Genomic DNA, 26,241 nt, shown 5'->3' with positions numbered 1-26,241 from the left:
AATAATATAACTTATTTGGGCTCTCTGTTTTAATCCAATGATCAAGTTTTTCAATTCCATGATTCCTGGGAAAGAAACGACCGAAAGAACTCTTCCACTGAGCAAAGCAGTTACTGTAGCACTATAAATAGCAACTCAACTAAAGCCAATAGCGTGATGATGCCTAAACAGGCATTCAATCCAAAATCATACGAATTTGTCATCATGGTGCAAAATACATTTTCAAGCATATACACATGAGATTCAAAGGTTTCACGTATGGGGAGAGGCCGAGTGTCCTACTTCAATGTTTTCATCCATTCGGTAAAAATATTTGAGCTTATAAGACAGTGGCACAAAGCCCCATTATTTTACCCGGTACTATCTGTTTTTTTTTTCTTTTTTTTTTTATAAATCTTTCACTTAAAAAGGTTTATTTTCCAGGACACACGACTTTCGTCTATAGTAGAGCGTACAAAGGATAGGGATTTTATTACTTTGGATAAGAATTTCTCATTTTTATTTAAAACCGCTCATTTTTCAAATAAAAATGGCGGCATAAAAGAATTAGCCTACCCGCACTGGCACCAGCACTTCCCACAATCAATAACAGTGTATTATAGTAGGCTATATATTTGCATGTATCCATTGTTTGCTGACCGGAGGAGAATAGTGCTTCCGAAGAGGAAGTCAAAGAGGTGAAAGGACTTGTTGTTAGTCAATATAGACCCTAGGATACCTCCCTACAATTTTTGGAACTGCAACAGAATTTGGAGTGATAATTTTTTCTCATATTAGGTTAGCTCATTTTTGTCGTATATCTCTTAATCTAATCTTGGCACATGTTTCTTTTGTTGAGATGAATGACAGGCTATAGGATAGATCCAGCCTCTTGGTAAAAAAGGAATAGCATAATAGGCCTAGGCTATTCCTTATTAAATATTGTTTTCAAACCAAACAGGCACTTTTACATGATACCATAGGCCTAACAGTCAGGGTAAGGCTACTTTGAGGCCTAAACAGAATCTGATAAAAAAGTTTATGTGGGTCCTAGGCTAATTTCCTGATTAAGAAGGTTTTCAAAAAATAACTAGCCTAAGTAGGCTATAGCCTATACTAATTTATGATCAAGGCTATTTCAAGGCTTTAAGCTTAATATTTTAATTAAATCATGTAGAATCTGTGGTAGGCTGGGCCTAGGCTATTTACCATAAACAGAAATTCATTCTGTGAATTCTCATTCTATAGGCTACTCTCAAATAGGCCTATAGGCTAATAGACCCTAGCAGTGATTAGCCTACATGTGTGCTTATAATACCAACATTGGGTAAATTTCTAGTTAATTGACTTCTTGCTATCTTAGAAAGGGTTTAGGTTAGGAAAATGAAACTTTCAGGGATGGGTCTACAGGCTAAAGTATGGCCTGGGAAGGTATTTTGAAGCAACTACCTCCACTTCTTCTCCCTCTAGAGGGCCCTGACCTTTGATGACCTTTAAAAATATGTGTGTTATAAACGTGAAACAGTTGCAAAATAGATCTTCTGCTTAATTGAAGTACAACAAAATTGTTTTCAGCTTCATAACTTTACTCATTCCATTTTATGAGGTTTTAAAGATATACAAATACATTTCCTAAATTTTGAAAAAAAAAGCATTGATGTGGCTCAAAATTCTACTCAAATAAAAGGAATTGTATTTTCAGAACTAAAGGCAGGGAAAAAGTAACTAGTAAATGAAAATAAGGTAAAATGTGGTTTTGTCAAAATTTCAATAGGTACAAACCTGTCATGTAGGCAATTTTCAGGGCCCTCTAGAGGGAGAAAGAGTGGAGGTGGGTACTTCAAAATACCTTCCTGGGACATACTTTAGCCTGTAGACCCATCCCTGAAAGTTTTATTTACCTAACCTAAACCCTTTCCAAGTTAGCAAGAAGTCAATTAACTAGAATTTTACCCTAACATGGCAAACCCTTGCCCCCCAGACTTAATGGGCCAGATATAGCCCTTGACTACACCTACACTGCAGGAAAGTTCTTGTTATGTGGCTTCTTGCTGCTTTGGAAAGAAACCTAGCTGAGTTATATGAAGAAAACTTCCAGAAGTAACCTAAAATATAACCCTGGAAAATGTTTTCAAGCTACCATCACTGTCCCTTCCTTATCTCTGTGGATTGGCCCAGGCTAGATGATAGGATTATAGCCTACCTAGTATTGGTAAAACACACTTAGGTCTAATTCTAATTTTTGTAAAATTCTAGTTAATTGACTTCTTGCTATATCAGAAAGGGTTTAGGTTAGGAAAATAAAACTTTCAGGGATGAATCTACAGACTAAAGTATGTCCCAGGAAGGTATTTTGAAGCAACTACCTCCACTCCTTCTCCCTCTAGAGGGCCATGACCTTTTAAAATATATGTGATATAAAAGCAAAACCATGCAAAATAGATCTCCTGCTTAATTGAAGTACAACAGAATTGTTTTCAGCTTCATAACTTTTCTCATTTCCATTTTATAAGGTTTTAAAGATATACAAATACATTTCCTAAATTTTGACAAAAACATATATATGGCTCAAAATTCTACTCAAATAACAGGAATTACATTTTCAGAACTAAAGGCAGAGAAAAAGCAATTAGTAACTGAAAATTAAGGTACAATGTTGTTTTATCAAAATTTCAATAGGTATAGACCTGTCATGTAGGCAAATTTCAGGGCCCTCAAGAGGGAGAATGAATGGAGGTGGGTACCTTAAAATACCTTCCCAGGACATACTTTAGCCTGTAGACCCATCCCTGAAAGTTTAATTTTTCCTAACATTAACCCTTTCTGAGATAGCTAGTAGTCAATTAACTGGAATTTAACCCTAATTGTTTTTTGTCTCTTCCATTGTGACTAGTTTCTGAAAATGCAATTCTTGCTATTTCAGGAGGATTTCATCCATATTATTGTTTTCTATTTAATAAAATTGATTGTCAAATCACTAAAACCTTACAATTCAAGATTGAACAAAATTGTATGGCCCAAAACACCTTCTGGATACATCAGATAAGTAGTGTGTACATATCTTAAGGTTTTCTACTTGGTCTATAACTGACTATAAAAGGTCAGTGCCTTTTGAAGGGATGGGTGAGAATAGGTATTTCAAAATTCTAGCCCAGGGGATCATCAAATCTTGATTCATTTCTGATTTTGTTTACTTTTTTTTTAGCTACTATCTAAGATAGACAAAAGTTTCTCATTTACAATTTGACTCTGCATTACTGACAAAATCTGTCTTCTTTTTTTTTTGGGAGGGGGGGTAAATTTACTGTTGTTGACCACATATAGAGAAAACATACAAATGAAATAAAACTAGTAGGCCTAGTAGGTTTCCTTTTTTTCTGGCTTTCAAAACTATCATGGTTACTTCTCCAACACTATATCCCCCTTCCATTGGTCTTAGATGTAGCCATAGGATATGTAAAAGAAAAAAACCTCAAGAAAATGCAAAACAATGAAATTCTTAATTTTTAAAATGTAATCTTGAATTTTTTTATTAATCCTATTATTATGTTTTCATTCATTTTTGTCTTTATTTTAAAATCATTTCAAATATTAGTTTAACACTTCTATTATTAATACCAAAACACAGTAAGTTTTATCAAGCTTGTCACACTAAACATAATAAAAAAAAGAAGTTATGACAATGCTGACAACATAATACACACATACAAATCTATGAAAAATTACACACTATGAAAACAAACAGATCACAAAACAACTCACACAAAAAATATCCTCAAAATGGATTGTGATAAGACCTAGTATGGAAATTGGCAGAGGCCAAACTACTTTTATTTTAATCCATAAATATGGTAAGCTATAATCTTGTTGCAACAGATATATTGACAACTACAACAAACACTGACAAATATACTGCAAAAGATTTAAAAATGATGTACTATAAAAATGTGTTTCTGCTAGTTTTATTTTGAATGTATTTATATTATCTGTTAGAAATGTTTCATGCAGAAGGTCACTCTATGGCTTCCAGGCCCAGCTGTAAAATGAATATTGGCCTATTTTCCTTTTTGAAAGTGAAGAGTATAATTTATGTGGGTGATAACAGGTTCTATAATGGGTGAATCTAGAAAAAAAAATCTTGGGGGGGGGGGCACTTTACCAAGAGTGCTAATGTGATTCAAGTGCAGTGATAGGTGAAGGGTGTAGATATTCCTTTTGTCAGACCAGTTCATTTGTGTGAATCTGGTTGGTGCTGATGTAAAATGACAAAGAAACTGTTTTGAAAGCCAATACTATTTTCCTATAACAGTAAAATGCATATTAACAACAGATGCAAGCAGATTCTTTGATGAATAAATTACTATGGCTTCTTTGAGTCTTTTTGAATGTGTAGGGCAGACTAATTATTTATTTTTTTTCTTTACAGCTTGATAAAAAAATTGATTAATGGAGAAACCTCTAATTTTTAAGAGTGGAAATACAACTGTTTTTTTTACAAGAGGTAGAGAATTGTAAAGCAGCCCCTTGATCTGCTACAACATTCCAACATTTTCTATAAAGAGACTGAAAACCAACCACATATCTGGTTGCTGTGGAATATATGAGGAGCACTTGAAGTGTGGGGGTCCTGCCTTGGCAGCTAGAAAAAGTTTTGAAGACATACCACTACAAGCAAAGGAATATTCGGTTTTTACATGTGTCAAAGGCTCTATTTTTTGAGGAATCTTTAACCAGAACCAAAACATGGAATGGGTTGTGTCCCCCCCTGTCAAAGCTGATTTTTTTTTCAAAAAGGAAAGTATTTATATTATGATGTTTATTATAAACCCTATCCCTAGTGCAGGAGGGTTTAATATCCAATTATATTTAAAGTTCCTAATTTCTTCAAAAACTATACAAGTCTAATAATTACCTTAATTCGCACTTCAGAGCAAATTAGTTGCAAGAACTGTGATGCTCTGTAGTTGATGATGTTGATATATCTGGCTGCTGTGCTAAAGTCAAGCAGCAAACCATAGGGACTAGAGAGTGCTGGAGAGATGCAATTTAAGCACACTCAGTAATGGTGATCACATGGTAGGTATAGGTTTGGATCCACAACTGTTATGGTAGTGAGGGCTGGGAGGGGTTTTCCCACTGGAATCTCCATGGTTTGGCCTCCCATTCCTTGTCAAGCCTCTTTTTGAATTCCTTGGGCAAGGTTGCAGAGACTCTCTCTTGGCTTAGTTGGTTCCAATCATTCACCACTCGCTGGCTGAAAAAATCTAGCCAGACTTTGGTGTTAACGCTGGATTTGAACAGCTTTTTGGAAAGTCCTCGTGTTTGCTTTTGGTGGGGAGAGAAAGTGAACAGCTTCTGATCCGCCTGCTGGAGGTACCTGTAGGTGCCATTCTAGATATACCCTCCTCTTATAATCATATGTCAGTAGAATGCTTGTTAATTCATTTAATTTGATGTTCCATCCATCTTACAGCTGGCAATGTAGTAGCCATTTGAAGTTATGTTTTTAGCTGGAGAATTCTGATGAAATAACATTAATATAATATCTTGAGCTTGTACATCTCCTTCTTTAATCTGAAATGTAAACTAGAAGGAAGATCAATTTACCCATCTCTGAAAGTATTTGGTACTAAGGAGTAGCTAAAAAAAACAGTGTCTCTTGGGGGCGGGGGCTTTAGACTAAGGGGTAATAGCCCTTAATTACTTTACATTGTATGATTTGTAAGCTGAAAATATAATTTCTCTTTCCTTTAAATTTCCTTAAAAAAGTATGTAGATTTAAAAAATATATAGAATTTATAAAAAAATAAATTCTAATGAAATGCTTGAGTTGGATTATTAGTAACAGGGGCACCAATGTGAAGGTTCTCCAACACCACCCCTGCACTCCTTATAATAAAACCAACCCCCAACACCTAGCCATTTTTCTATGGTAATATTAAGCTATGTGATATTCTAAGATATGAATTATGAAAAACTGTTTGTCCTAGGTAATTGGATGAGTGAGCATGGTTAAGGCCCTTATTCAAGTGCTTATCTGTCTTAATTACTAAAGTAGGAAAACATTTTTTTTTATTTATTTTAGTAGTATTAGTGGAGTAAAAAAAAAGTGTAGATGTGAGTATGTATATATGTATGTTTAAATTTTTTTTTTGTGTATGTGTGTGGGTATGTATCTGCGCATGTGTTTCTGTGTTTATGTGGGTGTGCTCCTTCACTAATGTTTTTTTTACTATATGTCACTCTATTCTCTATCTCACTCCCCCCTTCTCTCACACATATAAATCTAAGTAATAGGTCTTCCTCTACTAATCTAGATCATCCCCTCTGTATTAATCTATATCATACCATCCCAGCTCTACTAATCTGTATCATACTATCCTATCTCTACTTTTGTAGATCACCTAAATCATGTTACTAATTTAAATGTCACTACTACTAGTAATAGCAGGGACGGTTTCACCCGTACCTCCTTATTTTTTGGATCCAGTTCTCTTCTTGACAAATTTGTTGGTTAGTCTGTAAGTCTTGTTTCTGTAGATCTAGTATGTATCTTGGGATGAGAAGAGTTGCAGTCTGGCTATTCTCCTTTCTTCTATCAAATTCTAGGTGCAAAAAATTGAAAAAAAGTCCATACTAGAGTATCAAATTTAGTGTCTGAGCTTATCTGATGGCAAACAAATTTATTACATCTTCTGTTTTGGCAGTTTGTTCCTGTATACTTGCATAAACAACATTGCCTCTAACCTCTTCTCTGATGTTGTGCTTCTGAGTGTCGAACATGTTATGTTGACCTTGGAGAAAATTCTTTCTGCATTGCATCTTGAAACTGGAAGCATTGCAAGGATTGCAAGCAATGCAAAGATGTTTGGGAAAATCTGCTCCTGACAGCTGTTGAGAGCCAAAATAGCTGCCTTTGGCTTCTCTGTTGCTATGTTCAACCAGTGGCTCTTCCAGACCTAGAATTCCATTTTCAAATAAGTAAATGTTTTGGAAGCATCCTGGACGTTGATGAAAAATTATATTATTGATATCATTTAATTTCTTAGTGAAAGTTACTAAAGCTTTTAATATTCCTTTCGTTTGAGAAGTATTCTTTTGCTTTTTCCTCTAAGTTTATTGTGTGGTTGGATGTTTCTGAATTTTTCTTTCCTTAACTGGATATTTAATAGTTCTTCTAGCCCCCCTCAAGGAAGGGAATCATCTAATTGGCTTTCAGAAGCTGGTATTTCTATTTTTGTATCTTCAATATCTAGTGATGACAGCCAGAATGATACCATGATCACCATCTCAGAGACCCCAATCTCCAAAACTGATACCCTGCCAAATGATGATTTTCAGATAGTGGACAGAAAACAGAAACGTAAAAAGCCTTCTGCAAGTCCTCCTGAAATAATCGGAATCTCAAACTCAGTTCCAGCTATGGAGATAAAGGACAAACCCATTATCCTTTTTACTCCAACAGTAATAGAGCAATCATTTCCTATCAAGAAAATTGCTAACAATAGAATGAACCTTTTCAAATCTTTTAGATGCAGCTTCACTATGAATGTAAACAGAGATGGTTCTCTAACAGTTATGCTCCTAGACAGAAATGAAGCCTGCAAGGCTCTTAACCTATATAAAATTGGCAATATCTCTGTAATGTCAGAATGCTGGAGACCACCTCAGAAATGTTCAAAGAAAATAGTATTGTATAAGATGCCATTAAAATTATCAACTGAAGACTTAAAAGATGGTCTTATGAACAATAAGGGGAAATGCTATAGGTTCTTGAAGTTAATATGGTCTTATGTAAAATAAGGGGAAATGCTAGAGGTTCTTGAAGTTCATTGTATGGGCAAGTCAGATTCTAAGGGACTACTAAGCAGTAAGAGTGTCTTCTTTATCATACCTGCCAGTTCCCAATTTGACTTGGTCTTCCTTTTTGGTCAGCTAAAAGCTCATAAAATATACCAGGAAAAGCCTCTCCAATGCTCAAAATGTTTTAAGCTTGGTCACTCATCTAAGTACTGTCTTTGCTCTGAATTAGGGTGCCCCAATTGCCTTGGTAATCACTCCTTGTATACAGAAAGTAGATGTACTGAAGTTCCTAAACCTACCAATTGCAATGGTAGTCATCAATCAGCAGATCATGAATTATGTCCAAAATATTTTCAATTGGCCAAAGTTTTAAGGACTGCCCATCAAGAAAATATTCCTTTCCCTATAACCGCAATGGAGCTGGTCAAGGTCTCCAAAATGCCATCAGGTCCAAGATCTATTGTGGCCAAGGAAGTGAGTTTAACCCTTCCTCCAAACCCCTGGCTACAGGTCCCAAAAACAGGCACTCTTACCTCCTATTGAGACATCTCTCCTGCAGTTGGTTAAGGAGCAACCCAATGTTGTCAAAGCAAGTCCAGCCCTCCACAATCCTAGAACCAATCCTAAATCTTGGTCTGAAAGAGTGGTAGCTTCTTCTAATATATCTACTCAAGTCAACACTATGCAAGATAGAGTTGGACGTCATATTACAAATTTAATTAAATATGTTGTATTGGTGGACCAAATCTTCCAATCAAATTTGTCTAAAGACAAAAAACTAGTATAACAAAAGAAATTGTAGAATACTTCTTTTCCAATTCTATTTTCAATGAGATAGGAACAGAATTATCAATTCTCCCAAAGTACCATGCATGTCATGTATTCTACTTCTCCTATGGTAGCTAAGCTGCAGACCCCTACAATGGAATTGTGTTTCTTCAAATTCAAATAAACTTGCTGATCTTATCTTAATGTGCAAATAATAATAGAATTGGGATTATTTGTCTACAAGAGACCAATCTTCATCAGTTCAAGAGAATCAACATGCCTGGGTACACATGCTACAGGAAAGATAGATCAACTGATAGAAGGAGAGGGGATTGTCATCTTCATTCATGATTCAATCCAACATTGCCCTCAACCTTTAATTATCTACATGGATGAAATTGATGTTGTAGGTATAATAATTACCCTAGCTAATGGTAATCATCTTGCCATAAAATCACTGTATAACCCATTTGGGAGCAAGGACGTCCAAAGTGTCTCGGGATCTGAACTGTTGTACAAATCCCTCTCAGGGAACAATCAGCCAGTAGCAACAAAGCAGGAAGAGGTATAGAGTACATTTTGAATAATTTTTCTCAACTCTTTCTTTCAAAACTTTCTCAACTATAGATTTGCTTCTGGGTCCTTCTTCATATTATGTTCTAGTTCAGACAGTATAGGTCCCGTCTCTGCAATCTGATCATTCTATAATTCTTATATTGGTTCAAGATTTATACTATTCCTCCAAACTCCACATACCTACTTTTAATAACTCCAAAGGCATTAGGTCCCTTTTTTGGGAGATACTAAAGGAAGTAGACTTTTACTTTGTTTCTTCCAATTCTGGTATTAATGCCACTGAGTCTAACTTGAAATCAATCCTGTTGCAATCAGCTAAATTGACAACACCAACGACTAAGTTGCATTTTTACAATGGCTCCAAAAGACACAAGAACTCGTGGAATGACGAGTGTAGGGTTGAAGTTCAGGCAAAAAGAAAAGCACCCATCTCAGTCAACAGTAATCTCTTATAAGCAATCATGTGCTAAGGTGACACTAGTTTGTAAGAAACCTAATCAGGGTACATGGTTGAATTTCAGCTCAAGTATTAGCTTTAGAACCCCAATTCCAAAAGTTCACCATTTCATTAGCCAACTAAATAGTGGGAAGAAGTCAATTGATGACTGTAAATATGATATCATTCATGGTGGCTATCCAAATGTCTCAGATAAAAAGAAGTCAGATATGTTTACTAATATCTATAAGAATGACTGCTCAGATTTTCATTCCAGGTGACCTCCTTTTTGCACTCTGCCTCTTACCTGTTCATATAAAGTCGCCCTTATGAAACCTTTTTCCCAAGATTAATTCAGTGTTGCACTTAACTCTTAATATCAAGTCTTCCCCAGGTGTTGATGGTATTTATGTGAAGTGGATTATTGAGTCCCCAAAGGTGATTCATACTGCCCTCTGAAGTCTTTATAATCTTATTTGGTCAAGCCAAAAGTTCCCAGATGCTCGGAAGATTGCTCAGATATTTCCAGCTTTAAAACCGTCTTACTCATCTAGTGATCCTAAGTCTTACCATCCTATATTGGCTTTACCTGCCTTCCGTAAAGTTCTGGAAAGGCTTGTCCTATCGAGAATTGAGTGGTTTGCTGTAGTCAATAATCTCTTTCCCAATGAACAAACAGGCTTCTGAAAAGGACATAGCTCTTTAGACAACATTACCCAGATAGAAATTGATGTTTGTAACTCTCTTAAAATAAGACATTTCACAAAGGCTTAATTTGCCTCTTGGTTTTTAATCCCATCTGCTCTCCCAAAAAAATAAATTTATGTGTACATGATTGCTGAACAGATGTGATTGCTTCCTCTGTGATTGCTGAATATGCATCCACTAAAAATTTCTTTAGAGAAAACCAGTTCTCTTTTACTGCCCAATAAGAGACAATAAATTGGAAAGACTTGGAATGTATGTTTATCCTTGGGTTGGTAGTATGTCATGTATATCTTCTTAATTGAAATTTCTTATCTGCGAATGAATGGAATTTGTTGCCATTTCTTTTATTTGCCCTCTTAAATGTTTTCGTGTGCATGTATCCTTCTCCCCCAAATGTGTATTTCCCAGAAATTGCAAGATTGTTGGAATTTTTTCCTGAATTTTCTGTACATATTTATGTAATTCCTCTATTTTTTCCTAACTTTCCTTGCCTGAAAAACCAGAGTACATATCTGTCAAGGACTACCTGATATTATCTATGTTATAAAAAATTTATTGGTTGGTCACATCCATAAATTTTTGCCTCTTTAATTTATTGTTATATTGAGGTTCTAGCAATGTATTATTCAGTATTTTCAGTACTACCTCAACTTTTAATAAAACAGTTTGTGGTAACAAACTGTAGTAAAGAGCAACCTGGCTCAATAGTAACCAAAACTCAAAAAAACAGAATTTTAATACCAATAGTTACATCAAAAGAATCGCATTTTAATGCTGATTTTAAATATATAAGTTTCATCAAGTTTAGTCATACCCATCAAAAGTTACGAGCTCAAGGAAATTTGCCCTATTTTGGAAAATAGGGGGAAACACCCCCCAAAAAGTCATAGAATCTTAACGAAAATCACACCATCAGATTCAGAGTATCAGAGAACCCTACTGTACTAGTTCCAAGCTCCTATCTACAAAAATGTGGATTTTTTTGCCAGAATACAAATAATGGATGCGTGTTTATTTGTCTTTTCTTTTTTTTCTCTTTTCCTTTTTCTTTTTCCCAGGGGTGATCGTATCGACCCAGTGGTCCTAGAGTTTTGTGAGAGGGCTCATTCGAACGGAAATGAAAAGTTATAGTGCCCTTTTTAAGTCACCAAACAAATTGGAGGGCACCTAGGCCCCCTCCAACACTCATTTTTTCCCCTAAAGTCGTCGTATCAAAATTCTAAGATAGCCATTTTATTCAGTATAGTCGAAAAACCTAATAACTATGTCTTTGGGGACGACTCACTCCCCCACAGTCCTCGTGGGAGGGGCTGCAAGTTACAAACTTTGACCAGTGTTTGCATATAGTAATGGTTATTGGGAAGTGTACAGACGTTTTCAGGGGGATTTTTTGGTTGGGAGGAGGGGTTGAGAAGAGGGGGTTATGTGGGGGAAACTTTCCATGGAGGAATTTGTCATGGGAGAAGAAGATTTCCATGAAGGGGGTGCAGCATTTTCTAGTATTATTTAAAAAAACAATGAAAAAATAAATATGAAAAGTTTTTTCTACTGAAAGTAAGGAGTAGCATTAAAACTTAAAGCGAACAGAAAATATTACGCATATAATGGGTTCACCTCCTGATATCTCACTCTTTACGCTAAAGTATTTTTAGTAATTTCAACTATTTAATATATGGCCTTTGTGATTCAGGGGAAAAAATTTAAGCTTTAGTGTAAAGAGCGAGGTATTGACAAGTGGGCGAACCCTCTCATATACGTAATAATATGAAAAAAACTTCGTTTTCTTAAAGAGTTAAAGAGGCTGCGTCCCAAAGTCGAACCTTAAAACGTACAGGAATTAGAAGAGGCAGTTGGGGGGCGGCAGCCCCCAAACCCCCAGCTTTTAAAGACTCTTTTGTACAGGTTTTTTTTTGTGGGGGGACTTCATTGTTACTAATTACTAGTTTCGGCGCAATGGTTCTCCTGTCCTCTTGTGTTTAACATTTTTCGAAGCTATTCCATTATTCATTCATTTCAATTTTTTGTTAATTAAAAGAGGGCCTTTCCGAAGCCAAGAGCGGGGGGTTAGCAGAAAAACAAAAAACCTGTACAAAAGAGTCTTTAAAAGCTGGGGGTTTGGGGGGCGGCAGCCCCCCAACTGCCTCTTCTAATTCCTGTACGTTTTAAGGTTCGACTTTGGGACGCAGCCTCTTTAACTCTTTAAGAAAACGAAGTTTTTTTCATATTATTTCTGTACGTTTTTCTACAATCCATGGTGGATGTAATTTAATAATTCCTGTACTCCTCGTACAGGAATTAGGAGAGGAACTTGGGTGGCTTCCGCCCCCCCCCGCTTTTAAATCATTGTATAAAATAGAAAAAAAAATAGATAGAATGACCGAAATGTTTCTTTTGCTCATAAGAAGCTAATATTCTGTTATCTCTCAAATGATAAGCTGTCCAGGTGTTATCAAAAATTTTTTGATGTTGTGAAAAAAAACCGCCCGTAAGGGACTTGAACCCTTGACCCGAGGATTAAAAGTCCCACGGTCTACCGACTGAGCTAATCACTTGCATGTGTGTAAATATAACTTCTCAATAAATTTTAAAAATTTCAAATTAACATGGGCTCTTATGGAGAGAAATCGTTAATTAAGTAGCTAATGCGTGGTTTCTGGAAAACGGGGAAGGAGTTATCGGATCGAGCTGAAATTTCGCGGATAAGCTCCTGGGCCGTAGGGGACCTTAACTTGTGAATTTCAGCCCGATCAGACAACGTTAAAAGGGGGGGGGGGTTGGAGGGTCGAAACTTTCGGGGGGTTAAGAGTTTCCTACGAAACTTTCCAGGAAAATTACTCGGAGAATTCCGCATCGAATGAGTCTTCGTACACCCAGATCCGATGTCGGATGTGACCTGTAGGCGTCTAGGAAAAAAAAGAACATGAATTTTAAGTGGCTATGCGTGGTTTCTGGAAAACAGGGAAGGAGTTATCGGATCGAGCTGAAATTTCGCGGATAAGCTCCTGGGCCCTAGGGGACCTTAACTTGTGGATTTCAGCCCGATCGGACAACGTTAAAGGGGGGCTGGGGTTGACGGGTCGAAACTTTCGGCCAGATTTTCCCCATGAAGGAAAAGTTGGAGGGGGATGAAATTTTGCAGGTTTCTTAGTTGGAGCTTGGGCTACGAAATGCATCCCTCCCCATCCCTCTGCGACCACTGGAACCGAAGATCGCTTAACATTGTCGTGTGTCGCCTCTTTATAGAGGCATGAGTGTGCCTCCTTGATAAAAACCTACGAATATAGAAGTTTGTTACGTAAGCTAATTCGTTAGTTACGTATATCTTTTACTAATGAAAGCGTTCTTAAAAAATTAAAAGTTCTAGTTGCCTTTTTAAGTACAAAAAAAATTGGAGGGCAACCGGGCCTCCTTCCCCTCCTTTTTGTCAGAATCATTCGATCAAAACTATGGGAAAGCCATTTAGCCAAATAAAGAAATATGCAAATTTTGCTTTAATTATTCATCTGCGGGAGCCGAAATCAAAACATGGATTAACTAAAAAATGTTCAGGAATTAAATAAAAAAAAAAGTTTTTTTTTTTTAACTGAAAGTAAGGAGTGACATTAAAACCTAAACGAGCAGAAATTACCCTGAATATGAAAGGGGATGTTCCCTCTTCAACGCGCTGCTCTTTGCGCTAAAGTTTTTACTTTTTTAAAAAGTAGAGTTGAGAGAAAGAGTCAAACTTTAGCGAAAAAGCGGGCCGTTGAAGAGGGAACATCCCCTTTCATATACGGGGTAATTTCTGCTCGTTTTAAGTTTTAATGTCGCTCCGTACTTTCAGTTAAAAAAAACCTTTTTTTATTTAATTTTACTTTCAAGACCCTGTCAACTTCAACTTTGTGTGCCTTCCTGGCAAATTAAGGCTCTAGTAATTGATCTTTTAATATTTCCAGTACTACCTTAACTTCAACTTAAACTTATTCAACTTTCTGTATTTTACCTGCAAATTGAGGTTCTAGTAATTAATTTAATTTCTTTTAGTGCCTCAACTTCAGCAACTTTCTGTATCTTACTGGCAAATTTAAGTTTTGAGTAATTTCTCATTTAATATTTACAGTAGTGCCTCAACAACTTTTTCAATATTTGTAACTTACGAGCAATTTTAAGGTTTTAGTAATCAATCATTAAAATTGTTCAATTAGTTCCTTAAGTTCAACCTCTACAACTTTCTCTATGTTATTGGTAAATTTAGTTTATAGTAATTGATCTTTTAGTGCTGCCAGTACTGCCTAAACTTCAACTTCACTTTTAAGTCCCTTGCAACTTAAACTTTTTCAGCTGTCTGTATCTTAACAGTAAATTTAGGTTCTAGTAATTAGTCTCTTAATTTTTCCAGTACTGCCTCAGCTTCCACTTACAACAGCTGTTACAACTCATTCCATAGAGAAGACAATTCTCTTTAATCAACGGATTGGGGAAGGATCTCAGAAACATTTGTCAAGCTCTGGACAATCAACAGCTGGTTCAGGCTGTGGATTTGGCCTCCGCCAATGCTATTCAACTAAATGACGGGACTGAGGGAGCTGTGCATGAACCTGGAAGACCTGAGCTTTTGAAAACTAATTTGAAAAGTTTTTCAACTATTTTTGCTGGTCCTAATCAAGGTTATTATACTTTTCGAATTCTTCTGTGCTTATTCTTCTTATTTCTTCATTCTCATGTCTCATTTCATATTTATCACTCTTCTTATCCTCCATTCTCATGTCTTATTCTTCATATTTCTCATTTTATGTGGAATCTTTGCTTATTATGTCTTAGTCTGATAAAAAATGAAATAACGTCACATAGCATAACATTTAATGTTGGGCATTTTTTTTTTAGGGAAATTCCTTTATTTCCATTTGAAATAGAGCATGTGTGGACATCCTTTTTTTGAGTAGTAGATAATTTAAAGTTTTAAATAAATCATTAAATTGAACTGTTAATTATAAACATTACTGCGAAGTATTTATTTTTAAAAACTAATTAAAGTGAAATGAAAATCAAACAGCAGTGGATAAACCTTTTAATTAAGACTTATATCTCCGTCTTAATTAAAGGTTTTACCCATTAATATATTTTCATTTTGTTTTAAGTATAAATGAATAGCAAGTTTGGTCTAAGAAGCTTATATATCTGTAAATGAAAGCAGAGATTGGGGTCTGAATGTTAATATTTACATCCAAGACTTCCATTTAGATTTTTAATACCTTCCAACTGCCACATTCTACGGTCACCCATAGTGGCCTGTTGCTACATTAAACTAAAACCAAAGTTAAATTGGAGTCACGTTGTTAAATCTGTTCTTTCGCCATGAATTCAATTATGTAATCAATTATCTTCAAGACTTAGATTTGGTGGCTTGGATTTTTACCACCTCCTATGCCCAACTGGTGGGTCTGATGAGGCATTTAAATATAACCATGATTAAATTGAAGCCAAGTTTTTAACAAATCTATTCACCTTACAACCTACCACGTTTTATGATCAGTGGGTGTGGCGTGATGCGGCATTTAAATAGAACTATAGTTACACTGATGCCAAATTACCAATAATCTATTCCCTTAGACTTACATTTTGTGTTGATGTTCACCACCTACCACTCATGTGGCCACCTTTTCTTGTCTTCTGCTACCTAAAACTTGAACTATAATTAAATTTAAGTTATCAGAAAATATTTATTCCCTTAGTCACACATTTCATTTACATGATTGATTCTATTCATACTTCTTTGAAAAAAGAAAAAGAAAAAAATGCATTAGAAGGCTTTCATATTTGTAAAGATATCTAAAGAAAAAGAAGCTTAATTTGTGGCGGACTAGACCCGAGTTTATCGAAGTTCAAGCCTTAAAGGTTCATTGCCTTCACATCCTAGAAGGCTGGGCTTGCCGATTCACACCAACCCGTTACACACTAGGCATTGAGATTACCAGCACCGGGAATAGAACCCTCACCCTGAAGGACATAGGATCAAAAGTTCTGTGTGGTATCCACTTGGTTGGGATTGCTCTAGTCTATTGACGTTAGTATTACAATGATAACTAATTTCTAAGACCACTCCAGCTATTCTTGACAAAATGTAAAAAACTTTCGAAGAAGAAAAAAACGAGGATAATTATAGCCAGTGAAGAAAGGAAGGATGAATGTGCAGATGTTTCCGTTGAGACTTTGGCTCGACCGTCCTCAGTGCAAAAAAGTAAAGAAATAGTAAAAAAAAATATACCAATGATATTCCTAAGGACAAATTGAAACAGAGCAAACACTAATTTGAAAAAGGCCCTCTCAAAACAACGGTGATATTTTATTATTCTTGCTTTTGTTTTTGTCTTCTTTAAATGAAGGGTTTGACAAATATATGTCTCTTTTCTTTTTTGTTATAACGGGCTTTTAATTAATAAATAATTATTTTGCCGACATTTATTTGAAAATAGTTTCCAATATAATTGATATTTGTAGGTGGCGGAAATGCTCAAAATCAAACACCAATGGCACAGCCCTCCTATCACATGATGCAAAGAGGAACACCATCAAAGAATTGTATTCAGCCAATGGCGCAGTCTCAGACACGCTTAATGTATGCGTAGCCAATATCTGGTGCTCTTCCACCTCACATTACAAATCAACTTCCTAATGTCTCGCCGCCCACTCCTTTGACAATTGGTCACCAGTCACCCTGCCTCTACCCAGTAAGATCTAATTTCTAAGTCTGTTAAATGTAATTTAGTTGTATAATTTGACTAATAATATAGGAGATAATTGTTGAAGCACGTCATTGTCTATAAGTGTTCTTTTCGTTTTTGTGTGTTCTTTTTTTTTGTGACTATAAGACTCGGAAACCTCGATTCAAACAAGAATTTTGATTTTTGTTTGACGATAATGATGACCCATAGCCTATTAGTGGCTTTTGAAAATGTGGTTGCCACTGGGACAAAGAGTCATTTGTAGAACAACCATCCGTGTATGAAAAACACTCCTTGTATGACAGCCAATGGCGCCAATTCAACCAATTTAAGTGTTGGGCTGAGGGAACAAGAAGTATCAAATCAGGGAGAGGGGGGGGGGGGCAATTTGTTTATTTTTCGTTTTTTTTTCCAGCGAAATACCAAAAAAGGTGTTTTTTTTTTTAATCTGGTAGGGGAGTAAAAAATCTGAGGGGTAGGAGATGACCTTCCCATTGAACAGTGGAGAAAGATCTATCATCCTTGGGGGATGTATCTTACATCTTTGCAAATATTCTTTTTTTTGCCACTACAAGCCTTGGAAAGCTCAATACTTTGCAAATTTTCAAAAAATGAAACAGTTCGTGGTAATGAACTGTAGTGAGGAGCGACCCGGCTCAATAGTAAACGAAACTCTAAAAAACGGAATTTGATACTAAAAGATACATCAAAAGAGTCGGACTTTCGTGCTGATTTTAAAAATATAAGTTTCATCAAATTTAGTCTTGTCATTCAAAGTATTCGTTTATAAGTATAAAGTATAATACACTTCATATGGAAAGTATAATATATTTCAATTTAGCAAATTTTCAAAGAATCAAACAGTTCGTGGTAACGAACTGTAGTAATGAACAATAGTAAACGAAACTGTAAAAACTGGAATTTTGATACTAAAAGATACACCAAAGGAATCGGATTTTTGTGCTGATTTTAAATTTATTTCATCAAATTTAGTCTTTGTCATCAAAAGTTACGAGCCTGAGAAAATTTGCCTTATTTTGGAAAATAAGGGGAAACACCTCCTAAAAGTCATAGAATCTTAATGGAAATCACACCATAGCATTCATCTTATCAGAGAACCATATTGCAAAAAATTCAAGCTTCTATCTACAAAAATGTGGAATTTCGTATTTTTTGCAAGAAGACAGATCAATTGAAGACGGATTTTTGCAAGTTTTTTAATGTTTAATAAAGTAGAACTGAGAGAAAGAGTCAAACTTTAGCGTAGAGTGCGGGGTGGTGAGAAGGGAACAGCCCCTTTCATACACGGAGTAATTTCTGTTCGTTTTAAGTTTTAATGTCGCTCCTTACTTTCAGTTAAAAAAATTAGTTTTTTTATTATTTAATTTGATCTAAGAAACCGTGGCATACTGTAACCTATCTTCTACAATAATTTGAAATTAGACTATTAATATTTTATTTACGCTAGTGTAGTTTTTCCTTCAATGCTGTATTCCTTTTTTATGGCACTTGGTATTAACCAACCCGGTTAATTCGGAAGAAATAGAAAAAATGAAGTATTTTTAACTTATGAATGGGTGATGGGATCTTTATGAAATTTGATGTTTTAAATGATATTGTGTCTCAGAGCTCTTATTTTAAATCCTGACCGGATCTGATGACATTGGGGGGAGTTGGAGGTGGGGAAACCTAAAATCTTGGAAAACACTTAGAGTGGAGGGATCAGGATGAAACTTGATGGGGAAAATAAGCACAAGTCCCAGATACATGATTGGCATAATCGGAACGGATCCGCTCTCTTTGGGGTAGTTGGGGGGGGGGGGGTGTAATTCTGAAAAATTAGAAAAAATGAGGTATTTTTAACTTACGAACGAGTGATCGGATCTCAATGAAATTTGATGTTTAGAAGGATATCGTGTCTTAGAGCTCTTATTTTAAATCCCGACCGGATCTGGTGACATTGGGGGTTGGGAGGGGGAAACCTAAAACTTGGAAAACACTTAGAGTGGATGGATCGGGATGAAACTTGATGGGAAAAATAAACACAAGAGTTAGATACATGATTGACATAAACGGAACGGATCCGCTCTGTTTGGGATAGTTGGGGGGGGGGGGGTTATTTCTGAAAGATTAGAAAAAATGAGGTATTTTTAACTTACGAACGGGTTATCGGATCTCAATGAAATTTGATATTTAGAAAGATATCATGTCTCAAAGCTCTTATTTTAAATCCTGACTGGATCTGGTGACGTTGGGGGAAGTTTGGGGTGGGGGAACCTAAAATCATGGTAAACGCTTAGATTGAAGGGATCGGGTCTTACATACGTGATTTACATAATTGGAACGGATCCGATCTATTGGGGGGCGGGGTTAATTCTTAAAAATAAGAAAAAATGACGTATTTTTAACTTACGAAGGAGTGATCGGATCTTCATGAAACTTCATATTTAGAAGGACCTCGTAACTCAGATCTCTTATTTTAAATCTCAATCGGATCAAGCATAATTGGGGGGGGGGGGAATCTTAGAAATTACTTAAAGCGGTGAGATCAGGATGAAACTGGATGGGAAGAATGAAAACCTGTCTAAGATACGTGACTGACATAACCGGACCGGATCTGCTCTCTTTGGTGGAATTGGAGGGGGGTAATTTTGAAAATTGAGGTATTTGTAACTTACGAAAGGGTGACTAGATCTTAATGAAATTTGATATTTAGAAGCATCTTGTGCTTTAAAGTTCTCATTTAAATTCCAACCAGATCCTGTGACGTTGGGGGGAGTTGGAGGGGGAAACCGGAATTCTTGGAAAACATGAAAATTGGGGTATTTTTATCTTACGAATATATGATCGGATCTTAATGAAATTAGATTTTTAGAAAGAATTCATGTCTCAGAGCTCTTATTTCAAATCCCGACCAGATCGTTTGACATTGGGGGGAGTTGGAGGGGGAATTCTTGGAAAAACACTTGGAGTGTAGGAATCGGGATGAAGCTTGGTGGATAGAATAAACAAATGTCCTTGATACGTGATTGACAGAATCGTACTGGATTCGCTCTTTTTGAGGGAGTTGGGGGGAGGGGTTCAGTGATTTGGCGAGTTTGGTGCTTCTGGACGTGCTAGGACGATGGAAATTGATAGGTGTGTCAGGGAGCTACACAATTTGACTTGATAAAGTCGTTTTCCCAGATTCGACCATCTGCGGGGCTAAAGGGAGAGGAAAATTAGAAAAAATTAGGTAATTATAACTTGCGAGTGGGTGATTGGATCTTAATGAATTTGATATTTAGAAGGACATCGTAACTCAGAGCTCTTATTTTAAATCCTGATCGGCATTAAGCCTCTTATTTTCCTTTTTAAATCAATCTATTGATTCATAGAATTTTTTTAGAGCTCATACCATATGATTTCTTGGCTCTTAGCTCTTCTCGCCTCGTCACAAGTGCCATATGAGCTCTTAGCTCTTGTTAAAATTTTTGTGGATTGGAAATTGTTGAAAATGTTGATTTGCTTTATTCAGTTACGATATCTCTGGCTGTTCATTTTCTATTAGACTACAAGGGCTTCTTCGAAATCACTACCTTTTGATAAGCAGATCTAATGGCAATATCTGCAGAAAATATAATGAAGCTAGAGAAGCATGTGGATAATTCGTAACATGTTATTTTCTGTTCATTTTAGAAAATTTGCCGAGTTGTGTCAAAACCATCAGTAACATGTTTTGTTTTATATTAAAGGTCTATTCCTAATCTGATGCTGCTTAAATGCACTATTTTCTTCTAGTGTTTAAAGAGTATAGAAAATGACAAACTGATTTTTCATAGAAGAAGACAGCAATTTCTTGGCAACATTTTGAATTTGTTAGAACAGACGCTTTAAGAAGAAAGATTGCTTTGCAGAAGCATCCTCAATGTCTTGAGGCATCACAAAATCGCATTGAAAATTTTACCCCTGATTTTCCCCTCATTTAGTCTTGGGGATATTTTCATTAAAAGTTGCCTTTTTTGCTATTGTCAGCGAACCCCCCTTCCGTCCCTCTAAATTTTGGAAATTGAGATCACAACTCCTCTTTTGCCAACGTAATCCCTTCCAGAGACGAGGCAAATAGGATGAGTCATCAAGATTTATAGGCGTGAACTGCGTTCACTAAGCAACACTTTAAAGAGAAACTAAGCTGAAACTTGCCTGTGGCAATTAATTATTTCTTTGTGTTCAAAATGGCTATAGAAAATATTGAATTGAAAGTTCTTTTTCGATTTTTGAATAAACACGGCTGATTATTGCATTAAAGATTCTATGCCTTTTCGGCTATTTTCCGTAAAAAGTATTTTGTAATACTTCCATTAATAGTCTTAATATCTTTGCTTTTTGGGTTCATAATTAAGAGCTTATAAATTCTTTGTTTCTGTTTTATTGACTCAAACTCTTAATTTTAAATAGTCAGGCATAAAATGTGTTTGAAATAAGCATTGAGAAATTGTTTTTTGTTTGAAAGCTTTTAATTTCAGTTTGTATTGTTGAATAAATACGGTTGATTTTAGTCTGAAATACACTATATCTAGCTCATATATTAGCAAAAATATTTTGCACAGCTACTCTTTTAACAGTGTTAAATATCTCCTGTGTTTTTGGATTTTAGTATGTATAATATAGGCTATATAGCCTATATATATATATATATATATATATATATATATATATATATATATATATATATATATATATATATATATATATATATATATATATATATATATATATATATATATATATATATATATATATATATATATATATATATATATATATATAAATATATCAAACTAGGTCAGTTCCTGTCACATGCTTTGATGTTTATTTCCTTGATTTAGTGAATATAACCCACCGTTTTAGAGTGCTTTTTTCAGTTCTTTTTCTGGTTCTGGTCCACAAAAGTGGGCGTGGGTTCAAATTGGGAGAGTTAAGGGCTGACATGGTGGAAAGGAGTTCCACACATGGGACATACGCCGACAGGTCAGAAAAGAGATCCGTACCTGAGAAAATAGTAGATAATAAAAGAATTGAATAATTTTTGAAAAAGATCGTATAATAATGTGAAAAAGCCATACATCTTTTTTGTTTATCTGTTAGCCTATGTATCTAGAAGCTTGTAAAAAAAAATATGAACACTCTACCAGGTCTGAGATATTGCGATTTTAGTAAATCCCGACAATGGTTTACAAATAAAAAAAAAAATTTTGATTATAATATTTTTATTATTTTTTGGAGTTGAGATAGGTTAGTGAATGTATTTTTTCTTTATTTTAAATATATTCATTAAATATTATGCAAAGTTTCATGGTGATATCTCAACTAGTTTTCAAGATATTTATTTTTTAAGCTACAAGCTACATTGCAAGATGCAAAATCCAAGGCCTAAAATCACGTTAAATTAAGAAAATTAAAGAATTTGTAGAAAAAAAACTATAAGAGATAGAGAAATAAAATTTGGTATTTATCAATAGAATAGCAAATGCAATAACTGTGCCAAGTTTCATCAAAATCTAAAGAGGTGGGTTTCAAATTATTTATTTACACGGTGATTTGACATGGAATGACCCTATCTTCTTTTACAGTGATTGTGTAAATACTGTGCTGTACCTGGTAAAATTAGGAATGTTTCTCACCACCTTTATCTACAAAGGGCAGTGGCATGGGAAGCCCAGTATGAAAAAAGTTCCTAACGTTAAAAGTAGAATTTGATATCTTCAGCTTTTGTCACATTACTGAACAAAACAAATCTAAACACATTGAAAGATATCCTACCTTGCTTCAGTTTATTATTAATTTTTATTGCAGTAAACCAAGATTTTAGATATAAAACTAAGCTGTTATTTAGTGGGTTATTTTGTTTCTCTTTTGTTTTTGGAAAGCAACAGAACAGCTTCATAGATATGTAATCAAAATATCACCCCATAATATACCATCCCATAATTTCACTAATTTAATCAATAGTCATAGAGTAAGAACACATTTACAGGCATTGTTTTTGTCAATGGAGGAGGATTAGTCGTAGTGGCCCCATTTTTTGCAAGTCTTTGAAGCAATGACGTAGCTAAATTTTGCCACTTGTTTCAAAAAAACACTATTTTTTAAAGGATATTCCTTTTTTTAATTATGAGACGTGTCCAAGACTACAGTCAAAGTAACTAAAGCTCCACCTATCAGTAATTCATTTACTGTGGCAATTTCTTCTCTAGTCTATGTAAATGAAAGCTTAAAGGTTAGCAAATTTAAATTTAGCCATTATGGGCTTTTTGTAATCCAAATATTATCTTGAATTATCCTAAAGATATCCAGATATGGCATAAATCCTTCCCATTGAGAGAAAGTGTGCAACCGTTTTATATGGATATCATGTGTTTGATAGACCTTTTATTACAGGGGAGTATCATGAATGCTCAAAAAAATTATCGGATTTTCATTTTTTTTGGGAAGGGGCGGGGGTATTTCAGGGACTGGGTACGTCCGTTAATTCCTCTTTATGAGAGCACATGGAAAAATAATGCAGGCCTAGGATCATTACATTATTTTTACACCATTCAATGCATACCTATGAAAAATTACAATGGCCTAATTAAATCTTGGTTTGAAGTAGTGGATAATATATAGACTAATGTAAAACGAAATTCTGGTCGCAATATCATTGTTCTTATAGCGTATATGGTTCTTTCATAGATCTTTAACATCTGAGTACCTAATTTCCCTTAAAATCATTTAGACTCTTTCAAAATAGCCCTATAATTCTGCAAAATATCTTTAGTAAGCTCACAAATATTGCTCACTTAGTTAGCACTAAAATCCAGTTGTAATTTTATTAGTTTTGTTTAATATCTACAGCCAAAAATGCAATATGGAAATACTGCATATATTGCATACATCATTAAAGTTGTGAAAATAGCTCTAGCTTAACTGGTTTGAAAAAAAAGAATCCTTAGCAATTCAACTTCATAATTTTACAAAAAAAAGAGTTACAGCAGGGAAGGCAGCTCCTAAAGAATCATTTTCTTAGATGTTATTCATGATAGAAAATTTCCTTTTCTAACTTGGATTCAGAACCATTAAAAGGAAAAAAAATGTAAGGACATTCAAGTAATTTTTGGTTTGTTTTATTTTGTTAACTCGTTTTATTTTGTAGGCCAGATGACAGTTGACTTTTTTTGCTTCACAGATGTGTTTTTAATTTGACAAGACTACAAGGTGCTGATAAAATAATGGGCTTTGGTTCTTTTTCCTTTTATTGATATATGTTCTGCTGTACTTACATTTTTGTACTTCCTGTCTTTCTTTCCTGATTTACTTTCCTGATTTTGACCATCTCAACCAATTAATTTGATTGCTTGAAGGACAAACGTTCATTTTGAAGATGTATAGTATTAAGGATGATTCGAATGTAGCCAATAAAGTAGACTAAACTTTCTGTAAAAATAGAAAGCATGGGATGTTTTCTTTATAAATGAAAGGAGCTGAAAGATAGTTCTGATAGGTTTGCTTTGAGGGTGGAATGGTTTTATAGTGGATGAAACCTTTTTATGCTTCCTGTCTTACTGTCCTGTATTTTTTTCACATGTTTTGTATTTTTATAATGTTCAGTTATAGTCATTTATATTATACTATTTTCTTTTGTAGGAGTTTAATCTTTCCATTTCTTATAAGAGGAGGAAAAGCCACACCACTCTCACCTTTTTTTTGCTGCAGTTGCTTTCTGCCTATTCAATGGTTTTATTCAAGGGTTCTATTTGGTTAACTATTGCAAGTATGAAGATTATTGGCTCTCAGATCTGAGATTTGTGCTTGGTAATGCTTTCTTTTGTTACTTTGTGCTTGTTCTTAGTTAGTCTGTTACTTACTTTGTTAGTTTCTTCTTTTCTTAGTCTGAGCCTAAAAAAACACAACAAGTAGCTAAAATCTATGGTTTAAAGTGGGTGTAAAATTTATCTAGTTTTTGCAAGAAATTAATTTATGCAAAATAAAAAAGAAAAGGTTTTTAATAATAATAAAGACTGGGGATTAAAACTTTTAGTGGGTTGAAACAATGAAAGAGAGATGAAGCTATAATAGTTATTGCACAGCAAAAAAAAAAAGATGAGTTTTACTTTTAGTTATTGAATGGTTGAAATATTGAAGCTTCAGCTCTAGAAAGTGCTGAATGTGTAAAAAAAAAAAAAAATCTCTGACTATACCTCATTGAAAAGAATTTTTTATAACATAGCCTGGATTACGGTGCCCCATCCAACCAGTTCGCCAGGTGGTGTAAATTATTTTTCTGAGTGAGCAATCCAATGGAAAAAGTTAATAGACAGTTGCCAAGTGTGAAAATCAGGAAAATCATTAGTGGGAGGCCGAAGGTGACCCTGTGCCTCCCTTTCCTATGTAACAGTAGCTCAAACAACCTGTGACTGAAATGACATCTCTCCTGAAAATGGGGAAATTGCGTTTCTTCTGATCAGTCCGTGCAGTAGCATTGATTTAGTGAAGAGCATCAGCCCCTGACACTGAAGGTCTTGTAAATATTTTGACTAAAGATTTAGGTTATGTTTTGTCTAAACCATTTACTTTGACCAAGCATTCTCTTGTCACTGCCTTCTGTCCATTCTCTTGGAAAAACAATAGTTGAGTCTTTATTTAAGAATATATGTAAATCCGATTTTTCAAATTTGCGGACCTATTTCTAATACTTGTCTCTTCTATCATGTAAGGAAAAGACTTATTGGAGATCTTTTTTCAGAGATTCCTTAAGCAGAATGAACTCTGTCTATTACTATGTATGACTCTTGAACAATTGTTCTTGCTAAACGAAGCTTCTAAAAGTCGTCAACAACTTTCAAGAAATCGATGATCAGGTGCTGAAATTTGGTCGCTTACATATTAATTTCTTGTGGACCATTGATAACGTCCCAATCAATCTACAGCTGCTGGAATGCCAAAATTATAACGTAGGCTACCAAACTGTCTCTTATTGCTCACTATTTAGCAGGAAGGGCCCAGCAATTGTTAGCTGGGGCTGAAAATTCGTTCTTGATTCTGATACCAAATGGGGTTCCTCAGGGAAGTAGTCTTGACCCAGTATTGTTAAATGTATCAATCAGTGAAATGTCATCTGCAGCACAGTTTTGAAATACCACGATGGTAGTAGATGCTGTAAAGCTGCATAGCTGTATTGAATGAAAACCAGATGTTATATCCCTACAGATTGACCTCTATGTGATTTCCAACTGTTGGGATTATAATTCT

General features: G+C 35.0%; 1 protein-coding gene across 1 annotated transcript in view; it reads left to right on the top strand.

Annotated features, from left to right (window-relative positions):
• The first annotated feature begins 8,938 nt into the window (after window positions 1-8,938).
• Window positions 8,939-26,241, top strand: part of LOC136037771 (uncharacterized) — a 32,196-nt gene continuing 14,893 nt past the window's right edge. Inside the window, exons 1-3 of the mRNA XM_065720618.1 lie at window positions 8,939-9,115; window positions 14,697-14,916; window positions 24,664-24,804. Of these exons, the coding sequence (XP_065576690.1) occupies window positions 8,939-9,115; window positions 14,697-14,916; window positions 24,664-24,804 (538 nt within the window). The remainder of the gene's footprint in view (window positions 9,116-14,696; window positions 14,917-24,663; window positions 24,805-26,241) is intronic.

This window comes from Artemia franciscana, chromosome 1, assembly GCF_032884065.1.
Source record: "Artemia franciscana chromosome 1, ASM3288406v1, whole genome shotgun sequence".
Lineage (NCBI taxonomy): Eukaryota > Metazoa > Arthropoda > Branchiopoda > Anostraca > Artemiidae > Artemia > Artemia franciscana.
The sequence above is the reverse complement of the archived record's forward strand: the minus strand, read 5'-3'. Positions and strand labels throughout refer to the sequence as shown.